General features: G+C 37.6%; 1 protein-coding gene across 14 annotated transcripts in view; it reads right to left on the reverse strand.

Annotated features, from left to right (window-relative positions):
- Positions 1 to 2532: 2532 nt before the first annotated feature.
- Positions 2533 to 12023, reverse strand: part of SLX4IP (SLX4 interacting protein) — a 79290-nt gene continuing 69799 nt past the window's right edge. For all 14 annotated transcript variants that reach the window (XM_080585560.1, XM_080585567.1, XM_080585570.1 and 11 more), the window contains 2 exons: positions 5852 to 5961; positions 2533 to 4330 (listed from right to left, as the gene is read on the reverse strand). In XM_080585560.1, the coding sequence (XP_080441686.1) occupies positions 3514 to 4330; positions 5852 to 5961 (927 nt within the window). In that variant the 3' untranslated portion in view covers positions 2533 to 3513. The remainder of the gene's footprint in view (positions 4331 to 5851; positions 5962 to 12023) is intronic.

Below are 12023 nucleotides of genomic sequence, written 5' to 3' on the forward strand. Positions count from 1 at the left end.
TTACCATTTTCCTACAGATCAGCACTGGGCAAGGGAGATTTTACATCAGCTGCTTCCTTTTAATAAATAAATAAAAGGCTGGTGTAGCTTTTGATGTGTGTTTAAATCAAAAAGTTCACTAAACAAATATTTTAACTATCTCAATGTAACAAATAATGCAAATGATAGTCTGCACACATTAGAAAGTGCTTGGCTAGGAAAGGATTGTTTCACTATCAGCAACTAGCACAGACCAAACTAACCAGATGAGTCAAAAAAAACCAAAAACCACCACTGGCTGTTTTGGAAAATACATTTATCTCTTTTTAAAGACAAATAGATAAATTTGTATCTTTCAGTGTGAAACTTCCATTGAGAGCTTTAGCCAGTCAGTTCCTCAGATCTACACATATTTCAGAGGAGTTCAAAGAAGCTCCGAAAATGAGAAAACAAACGTAACGCACAACAACCTCCCCCCCCCCCCAAAAAAAAAAAAAATTGTTTCTGCGCTTCAGTGGAAGTTTCAGAATGTAATACAGCCTTAAATATTTAAAACTTTTAATAGAAGGGTATGCTAATGCTGCTCTGAAGCAAATTTGTAATAGCAAGCCTGGGCCAAGACTTGCAAACTGCTAATTTTACATTGCTCGGTCTCACTTTCCAGCTTTTTTTTTTCCTTTTGTTCCTAAGCCTGACTTGGAAATCAGGTTTGCAATTCCAGAGGATGTCAGACCACACACCTGTCAGTGATCTGGATGCAGGTGGATTGTAGATAAAGAAAAAAAAAAAAAAAAGACAGGAGAAGAACCTTGGGGTTAAAGCAGAAAGATAACAGAGGCATATGGTGACAACACAGTTCAATTATCACAGAGTCACATAAAATACCCATAAGGCTTACAAACAGGAAAGTTTTATAGTAGTGCTGCCATATGGAGAAAAAGAAAGAATAATTTTGACCAGCGACACCATCTATAGTCCAGAAACAACGAGTTCAAAGCTTTTTCCCTAAATAACTGCATTTCTGAAAGGATCCAAGAGACAACTTTTCAAAGTAATTAAGCTCAAAATACACATATAGAAAGCAGTGGGTCTTTCAAAAGAGCCTAGGATCCTAACAAGCCAGTAATTACAATTGATGCAACCATGCACTTTTGAAAAGTCCACTTGTACAATCTGTAGGCTCTAACCCTCTAAACAATCCAGCCCTACATTTCTTATTGTTACAATATCACTGTTTGAAAAGGAAAATGTTTTCGTGCTATCAGTAAGGTTACGTAAAACAGCATTGTAAGTACCATAACAAAATATCCTAAATGCAAAATCAAATGCTCTCAGCTACATAAAAGATAATGATTTTGTCTACCCAAGCTCCCTATAAACATATGATGACATCCATTTGTAAGGCTGCATATGCTGCTCAGTTACAATTAAAACTAATTTGTAATTATAAGGCTGAACTAATAATAATAGCAATGGTATTCTATAATACAAACTATATGTGGTAGAGCTCTCTTTTCTAAGACTGGAATTAAATTCTTTTGGAGAGCAGAGGGGTAAGAGGAATAGAAGCTTCAAAATCCAAAACTGTTAGGAGTACTAATTTGGGGCATACTTGCTCAAGTCTGTCAGCAATTGTCACAGGAACAATCAGTGTGTTTGCCAATTTGGAAAAGCAAGCATTAATCTTTTTGCTAAGCAGAATAAAATGAAAAGGAGTAACTGAAGTAATTTCGTGAGCTCAACATGTGTCTGTTCTCACATAATCATCTAAACCTCTCCTGTAGGTTTCTGTTACAACCAAGAACATCATGGAAAATTCAAAGGGATCCAGGTGAAAAGCAAGGTAGAAATAACGGAATTGCGTATGAATAACTATAATATATGCTTGTATTATTTTTATTAATTATGCACTGTAAGGACTTAAAGAAACCGTACAGAAAACATACACTTTAATATAAAGTATCAAATGACTGTTTCACTTATTTTATTTTTTTTAAAATTAATTAAATTTCCTTACACCTTTTTTACATCCTTTAAAAAAGTGCTTTTTACTCCCTTACTAGCAAAGTATCTTGAGCCCGTAGAAAAGACAAGAGTAAACATACCTCAGGCTATTCTTCTTCCAAACCCAGGTTCATTTGGAGACTTCACTGCACTTGTCACTAGGAAGACCTTTTTGCAGAGCGTGAAGATTGGTAAGCATTAGCAACCTTACTGCAAAGCATTAAGAGAAACATCATGCAAACAGGCTGAAAGACAAAAGAGAAAATGTCTTCTAGCAGACATGCAGAATCTTTTTCGTTTACAGCAAAAGCAGATTTTCTTTTTATAGCAGAAAAGATGCTGTTCAACTGACAGTTTTGCTGTCAACTGCTGAGTTGCTAACTCTCTAACGTGTACTACATACCAACTCTAACGCTTACAGATGTGAATCTTCCTATTAAACTAAATAAAGCTACTCACAACAGTAAGTGTATGTCTGTAAGAAATCTGCAAAATTTGCTTCATATAAAACGTCTGTGCTCACATTGATTTTGAGAGAATGATCAAAAGGAAATTGCTTGTAATTTTATTTTAACCATTTAAAAATACAAACATGAAAGAAGAAGTTACAGTTCCTTAGCACATTAGCATACAACTTACAAAAGCATTATTAAAAAACACAGTACGATTAAAAATTACCTGTATCTTAAAATAAAAAATAACTCAGATCGCTAACACCTGAAAAGCACAGACTGTTGTCCTTGCACACAAAGAAGGCTTGTTTGTGAAATCTGAGTGCATAAAGAAGTGTATGCATGTTTATGTATGAACTTTCCCCAACAGCAATGTTTGCAAATCCAGGTGACTATACACATAAAAATAATCTTCACTTTTCCAAATAGTGAATGCATGATCACTCGTATCCACAGCTCACCTTAGAAATATACATTCCTGTCAAAACTGCCCAAGCACAAACTATAGTTATTTGGAAAGCCCAATGAAAAGTGGCCCTTAAATTATCAGAAATATTAAAATCTGGTTAAAGATTTATTTGAAATAACCTCAATTTGCCTTACTGTTGTAAAGATCACATGAATAAACCACAAACTTCCTAATGCAGAAAAAGGATTAATTTTTACTAAAATAAACCATGTGTTTAGAAACATCAAAAAAATGGATAACTGCAGCTGTTAACAGATTACAAAAGTGATTTTAACTTTTTCTGTCATCAGCTGTCACGACTTTTTAATAGTACCAAAACATGCAGAGATCTGAAATTCTGCTTAGTAAATATTTTATAGGAGATTTTTCCTTTTATAAATATTACATCTGATTTGTACAGTATTTATGGGTCAAAAGACATAACAGAATTATCTAATTACAGTGCCAAATAGCTATGATGTTTAGTTAACTAATTTTTCTTTAAAAGTTTATCTAATTTGGATTTAAAGATTATTTTTCATTATTTTGAATTGCTTCCTACTTTTTATATACGCTTTCCAAACACAAATCTGGCTGTCCATCCATGCCATCGAGGTAATATTTCAGGCTTTATGACTTCTTAAGCCTTCGTAGTTTTAACTTCCTGAGACCATCTTCACCCTCTTTTTTCCTTTTTTGGGTAGGCTTCTCCAAAGGCACACGCTGCAGTTCTAAACAAGATGACGAAGGCATGGCAGGTAATTCTTTGGTGGTTGTGCCTTGCTCATTTTGGTTTGTCTGCACTACGTTGTGCCCCACAGAAGGAGGCTGGGAGAGGTTTTTTCCCAAAGTAAGTGACTCTTCATCAGACACAGTCTTTGTTAAGTCTTGTTTAGAAAACACCCTGGAATTAAGTGGGGTCTTCTCCTCCAACAGACCTAAACAACCATCATTGCACTTACTCATTTCGGTATTGCTAGGAATTAAAGTAGCCTCTTCAGAGGATGCTTTTTTGAAATGGTCTAACTTTTCTCCTGAACCACAACTCCCTTGTTGAGCCTGTGTTTTGGTCACTTTTTGATTTTGTTTTGGATCTAGCAGTGCTGACTCATAGCTGCAAGGAGGGTTCTTGCTTAGAAGCCTTGACTTCAACTGCTCCACAGAGTGAGGTTTTCGCTGGCTGCTAGTATCCTCTGGCTGTCTCTGCTTAACATTATTTTCCATCTCTAAAATAGGAAGCTCCAAGTTGCTCTCAGCTGTATTTATGCAATCCTTTAGTTGTCCTGTACTCCTACATTTCACTTCAGGTTGAGGACTGGTGGAAGTTTGACAGTCATTCTTTCTGTTCTCTGTCTGTAAGTCCACTGAGCCAAGATCCACTTTCTTGGAGTCCTTGCTGGTTTGGGGTTTGCTCATGCTACTTTTCCTTTTCTTTGTCCTTTTCACACTGCAATATAAAGGGATTTTGTTTTTAATAAAAAGGAATCTCTACTGCCTCAATTTGCCCTTCTTACAAACTCTGAAAGACCACTAGGGCAACCCTCTTTCTGAACATGGAAAAAATCCCTCTATATCATCTTGACAAGCAGCAATGTTTGTCTAGTGTGGATAATATCAAGAGTTATCCATCTGATTTTCCACTGCACTAGGGGAACCCTACTTATTAATGACTAAGCCACGAAGGAGTTCACATTCTATTCCAAGAGGCAGAACTGGATTCATTACAAATGTTAAAGGTCAACTCTGCATAAGTATATTGAATTCCTTCCCAAACTGGCTAGATAAAATAGTATTTCATAAGTGCCCAAATGATTTCAAACCATTCCCATATATTCGTATGCGTAATGTATATCTAAAGAATAGAGGGGGGCAAGGGGGAGAGGCAGTGTGTGCATCTGTGTGAGTTTCTAATCTCTAGTTTAGAAACGCTCCTCTGGAATTTTTCCCAGGACATTTCAAAGCATTGCTTTAAAGTTAACCACTACTCATCTAATATCAAGCCTGCTCATCTGGGAAGGACTTAGGTAACGCACACAGATGATATTCTGAAAGGAATTATACATGAAAAGTGAATCACAAGGGACACGATGGAGTGTCAGTATGTAAACACTCCTCAGCAGTGTTACTTCCAAATCTACACTTCACTTAGGCTGTGAGATGAACTTTATGCACAAGTACTGAAGCTGCCTTTGTAAGATTTCAAGTCTAAAGATATTGCTATAGATCCTCCGATGCTGGGGCTGCTTTCTGCTGGTCTGCTGACACCAAGCAGTTCCCCACTTGACATATTTAACTTTATGGAAAGGGAGCTCTTACAAAATAGGTAGAGCTGGCATACCTCCAAATCTAATCTCCCTTCTAAAGACATCACAGATGAGACAACACAGGTTAAAATAAAAGTTGACAGGGGTCACAGCGATTCCTTGATTCCACAGTTGATGTAGTGAACATTTGGAACTACTGGCAGTTTGTACAAGTACCAATGGCATCCTGGTACAGCAGAGGACCAGCAAAACATTCAGCTGACCCACACGCCCTCCCCATCCACTACACCACATGTACATGGCACTCTTCAGCTGTGTCCAAAGATCCAGACTAATATTGTGGCATGCTGCAGACTCTCAAAACGAACAAAAAATATATTTGCAAGTGTTTTTCACCAGATTCAAACATCACTTATTTATTTTGGCTCAGAGCTGCTTTCAAGAAAAAAAACACCCTGTTTTGGTTCTGCCGCATGCTATGTGAGATATCTACGTGGGTTGTAATAGCTTTTTTCATGCTGTACAAAATAACAAAGATAATTTTATGTGCTTATTCAGACTAGAGGAGTAGTCTCTTAATAATCTCAAATAATATTTTACAGAGGAGTTCATACTATTTGACATTTTATTCCATAGGCTAGACTCTCTTTACCCAAATTTTATCAGATTATAAACGTAACAGCTTAGAAACAACAGTGACATACATTTCTTTCAAGATGTCTTGCTTTATCTGCTCGTTCAGGCTAATCTTAAGCTTTCTGTTCTCCGCAGATTCAGTAAAATATTCAGATATCCCACTGGAAACTTCTTCTTTCTGCTCCAAAAGAAAACACAGGTTTAAAACATGACACATCAAGCTATGATTATTCAACATTAAGCTCCATTTCTAATACTAAGACTTACAGATGTTCTTTATTATTTTGATCCAAGCAGTCTAAGAGAAATGGCTAAGTACAGAATTATTTTTAATCTTTTAATATTTGGGAGTCTAGTCAGTTCACTCCCTTTTCAGACTCCCAGCGAACATATTTCATATGCTAAAATATACCGCAAACAAACAAGACTGCAATGTAAAGGATGTAGCTTTCCAAACCATCTGAGGAAACTGTTGGCAAATATTTGACATCTTTGTGGCTCAAACTGTGACAAATGCCAGGAATCTCTGTTGCAGACAGGAGCATGTTTGTCAGTTTTTTTTCTGAAGAGACTGACTGGCGCAGTGGTCTATACTCTTATTCTCAGAAGAATTCCCATAATTTTCCATACTTACAGAAAATATACAGAGTATTACTTGCTCATTTAAGAAGGCAAGGGTTAAAACTTTTAATACTAACATTCAAACGCTCACAGCTTGTAGTGGTTGGCTACTACAGGACAACAGGGGAATTCTTTCTGGTCTCAGCTAACAGCAGTACCATAGTTTTATATAATATGAGATTGAGGCGAGAGGGAGGGAAGGAAAATGCTCTCTCTTCAAGCTGTGAGCATTTCCTTTCACAATGAAACAATCTCAATGAGGGAAGGGCCATTTGCTGACTTCACTATTAACAACCGCATACTTCAAAAAAGTATCATCTCTAAGGCTAGGGAGAGGAGGAAAAGAAACGTGGCAAAGTCAAGAAGAGAAGAGGCTTTGTATATCTCCTTTTCTTTGATAACATTTCTTCATCAGCCTGAATAATGCAACTTCTGACTGGGGCTCATCAAACATAGGGAGTGCTTATTTATGCCATCCCAATCCACACTGTGAACCTAGCGCAGTGGAGCCAGGCGGTATGAAAGAACTGAAGCACAGAGGGACAGCAGAGGCACGAGGCCAAAGCATGCACATGACTGCTGCCTGGAACACCGCTCAGGAACCTGTCACTTACACAGGATTAAGCCCTGCCCATTTTATTTTATTTAAGTTTTATAGAAGAAAGGGGTAAATCCCACCTCTACTCCAGAAGAGTAAGTCAGTGCAATCAGCTTCCTGTTTTGTAAGCAGAAAGAGGGTAATCAGGCAAAGAAAAAGGGCCATTTTGACTGTTTAAAAAACTACAGCTATTTTGAGCCTTCATTTCAGAGGCAAATTGTGCAAATCTTTTTGTGTGTATTAACAGACGCATGAAGTTCTGTGCACTAATGCTGCAACACGTGTGTTTACAGTAGGCACAAAACATATGGGACATACTTGCACTGTGATTTCAACCTCAAAAGCGAAGCCTAACTAGTTTAATCTGAAGGATAAATTGCTGCTTCTATTCTTGCTAGAGACATGGATGCCCCTCATTTCACTTAAAACACCTTTGTATTTTGTAAACTATTAAGAAAGGGAATATTGAGATACTAATGAGCTTTGTTAATTTTAGAAGGCACAGACTCTAAAGTCTGTAGAAACTATTCTGATTTCCAGTAACATTACTGCTCAGGCTGAAGGATCTTGCACAATAATTCTGTACCACAGCAGTCGGAGAGCACTCTTACTTAGCCGGAGAAGTACATGCAGAAGCATTTGAACTTCCCTCGTTGTGATTTATGATAACTGGGAAAGCTAATTACATTACATCTGCTTCAGTCCTCAGCTGAAAACCTCAGGGAGGCAGGCTGTGATAGGATCACCAGTCCACGGAGATGATTCTTCTAGATGTGGTAAACAATGGGTGGAAAGCAGCACTTTGTACAAAATCCCATCTGCTGACGCAGAGAGGAGGGTTGTGGACAGTTCCCGTCCACACATCCTTACTACTGCAGGTAGGCAGTAACTCAGTTCTAACTTGGATCCCCATATGAGCAGGGAACGGTCATTGCCTGGAATGTGCAGTCATTGCGGTGTGTGATGAGCAGACCCCGGAGAGGGGCAAAGACAACCAAGCCAATTCGCTTCTGAGCTGAGTCAGAGTGGAAGTTAATGGGCCAGAGTTGAAGGGCGAACACATTCCCTTACTACACTATCATCAAGCTTTTATTTTGTTTTCCAATAATTTATCGCATAATGTAGTGACAGAAAAGGGTTAAGGCATTAAAAAATAAAAAATCAAAATGATTTACATGTGAAACACTTCTGAACATGCCCTCTAAGTACAGTAGATTTTCCCCTTGGAACCACACCCTGTAAGTGCTGTATTTTGAGAGCTGAACAATTAACATAAGGCATATGAGTCAGTCTTTGAAAGACTCTGTGGGAACCAGAGAGCCTTTTGCTATTAGGAGTGATGTAAACTCCCTAAGGCTGGAGTAAGTCCACAATAGAAGGCAAAGAGAGTCATAAATAACAACAATGGGCACTCCATATACTACTAAGACACTCAGCCATTACTGGTGATACTTCCTTTATTTTCTTTATTAGACTTAATAATTTTAGTTAATTAAAAAAAAATAAAAAACGCTGTCTGTTTTGGGAATACGATTTATTTCCTATGGGAACTCCAGAACTTGTTAAAGAAAGAAAAAAAAGCTAATCTGCTCTCATCCTGTCTAGTAATCCCAAATTCCTTTTAGGCAGTGAAATAATTAAAGAAAAATATTCCAGGCATAAAAAGGAGGACAGCAGAAGCAGACATCATATAAACAATGACACCATGACAGAGAAAAACGTCAAAGCGCCGCCAGACTTGTGACTTGACTCTGAAAGGGCTGCAGGGAGTGGGATTGCTGCGAACAAATTAAAACCACATTTCTTGGCAAATTGTTAAAGACAGACATATTTACATTTGTATAGAGACTGGGTGGGCACAAAAGATTAAAATGCTTCTTTAGCCCTTGAACTGCCAAGTTCTATTAGAAATCTGTGCTCTTAAAATCCTAGGGTAAGCTCGCTCTTTTTTGTCACTAAAACTCAGCAAAGAAGGGCCTGCAGAAATGAAGCTTACAAAGACTTCCTATCCTACCTGTTCATAATATTGACCTCACAAAACCTGCTCTGAAGATCCTTATCCAAAGGGATGCCTGGAAAAAAGAATTCTCTACTAAGACCTCTCTACTAAGACCTGCACAGAAATATGACTGCTAGGCACAGGATATACTCACTTTAAAGCTTATCAAATTGAAAATCCATTCTTTTACTATCTACGCTGTAACTCAAAATCAAAAAGAAACCCTCAGAAACATCAAAAAGTGGGGTGACTACCATCTGCAGCTCTCTCCAGGACAGTCCAGTCTAGCAGTAAACACCTGCAAAATAACTATTTATGGATGTGCACTTGTCAAGAATCCTCACAACTCACTATCCTGAAGAAGAATAAAAGGTTTGGCCTTTTCACAAGTCAGCCTGGCAATACTGCTCATACAAATATTTTTTCAGTCAAGGGTTTAGGATGTTGGGCTGAAAGAAAAATTTTCAAATTGAACAATGCCACCCCCTTTCCCTCCTCTGGTTGGGATTCATATTTTCCAGTTATCTCCTACTACACTAAAGGTAACAGTGGCACATGCTTGTGTACCAATCAAGTAACACTATGGGATAATTACATTTCATGTCTGGTTAAAAGAAGCAAACCACATTGTTCCCGAGCTGCACTTATCAATGTGGCTCAACTTGCTCATCAAACAAACTTAATAGAAAACATCAACGGGTCAAATAAATCATATTTAGTATCAAAGCGCCATATAGCCATCCCCACTGAGGCCTCATACAGCACATGCAGTGAGACAGGACCTAATGTCAGGCTGAATATAATAATGCTAATGAAGCAAGGGTATAAAATATTATCCAGTCACACACAATTGAATAAAATTAAAATCAGTAAAAGAAATCAAACAGAAATGCTTATTCTTGGGAGCTTTATGTGAGCTTGCATTTGCATGATATTTCTTAATGTCACTTGAGTAGCATCATGAGCTCAATCATATAGGCTAACCTTTAGGTTGCTAAATGGTTATAACAGATGACCATCAGATCAGAGAGGTCATACAGGACTCCCTGCACTCTGGTAAATAGAAAGGGGCTACTTAAGCAGGTGGGGAGGCTTGTCAGTGAAGAATGAACAGGTACTATAATCCGATAGAAAACAGATGAGGGCAGGACTTTGGGTCTAGTCTTGTGCCCTATCCTGCATGAAGAAAAATCTTCCCATTACATCTCATTTCATGACTCCTGCATGACAGATTTTTCAGTGTTTCCAACGTAGCAACTGATCTGTCCTACAGATGCTACTTATGAACTCCTACCCCACTGTAAAATATTCAGTCATTTCCCAAGTACAGACAGGGATAGCGTTCTCAACTTGAAATACTGTTCCTTGACTGGACTTGCAGAATATTGCTCTACATTTTAAAACGGGCTGTCCTGTTCTATATGTCAGAAAGGTGCAGGAAAAAACAGCAAGGATAACTTTCCACACTGTACATGGGAGTACTTATTCCCCATCTGAAGCAGGTACTTTTAAGGAATGCTGATGGCTTTGAAATACATTCTTTTGAAAAAGTTGAAACTAGAGAAAATGGTATCTCTCCAGTGTGTAACCTACTAGTAGCATAGCACAGAAAGCAAAATCTAATGCCCAGATCAGCCGTCTGTATTACCTACTGCCAACATTCATTTTGATTCCAGTCTGCGGGTTCTCAACTACAAAGCTTTTGCTCATCAGGAGTCCCTATGGTCTGCAATGTTTAGTCCAAGATTTGGCCCAATTTCCAAAGGACAAGGTATGAACCCGACTTTCTCACTTGATACATCACTCCTGGCAATTCCCCACACTCCAAAGGTGTGGTTTAGAGCAAGTGTCATCTATGAGGAAAATTCCTTCTTGCTATTCAAGTAGTCTTTTTTTTTGGGGGGGGGGGGGGGGGGGGGGGCGGGGCGGAGGGTAAATGATATTTTAGGTATAGCAGAAATCCCAAACTGTTCTGAATTTAGGAAATTCAGAGTTATCTAGGTTTTCATTTGAACATTTGCTGGATAACAGAAAATAATAGAAAAATTCCTGCAATAAAAAAAAAATAAATAAAAATAAGCTGCAAATGGCATAAAAAACCTGTGATACTATATTAAAAAAATCAAAGTTACAGGGGCGGCTGTTTAAAACTTGACACGTGTAATACAGGTAGCAAGAACATTCATAATGCTTTTTCTAAAGGCATGGAAGGTGCTCCCGAAACAAATGATTTATTTACATACTCAGAAGCACGTGATACACTCTGTGTGTATTTGCTTGAAGGCAAAAAGTGTTAAAATTAATGTTAAGTAATTGAGCTATTAATCATTCTGATTTTATACACTGATGGTAGAAGACTCAGATTCTATCTTCAGAGAGAATGTCCACTGATAAGAAGGAGGAAAAGACAATAGCTTTTCAAAGAAAATAACCTCTTGTAAGGACACTAAAGAAAAATTTAAAGCTTTTTTTTTTTTTTAAGAAAAACAATGTTTTAAAAACATGCATCTTAAGCCAACCTTTGCAATCAATTTTAAGGTTTCTGCCTCTACTAGTTATGAAAAAGAACACATGCATAACATGTTTTATACTTTAAAGACCTTTTTAATAAAATAAGACAACAGCAATTTTATATGGAGCTCAAACCCATCCCTCAACATACAAAACTATGAGAGAAGGAATCTACTGGTAATCATCACATGAGTATTTAGAAAAGTAAGGCTCTTTACAAAAAAAATCTACAGAGAATACACCTTTTTTCAAACAACTGTTCTCTTTATACAATTAAAATAGCATTTAAGAACTGTAGGAGATCTTGGAAAGAATCACATATTCTTGATCTTGTTGGCTATATACAAGCAAAATATGTAACATATGCAGAACCACACAGCCTAGGGAAGAATTACTGTTTAACAATTTAGCCGATGTTTTAGCATGGTTTCCAGACCAAAACACTCAGTCCGCCCAAGCCCCCAAGATTTCTGAGCTCACACCGTGGTTTGGTCCTTCCAAATAATTTCTA

Source organism: Anser brachyrhynchus (assembly GCF_964034855.1).
Source record: "Anser brachyrhynchus genome assembly, chromosome: 3".
Lineage (NCBI taxonomy): Eukaryota > Metazoa > Chordata > Aves > Anseriformes > Anatidae > Anser > Anser brachyrhynchus.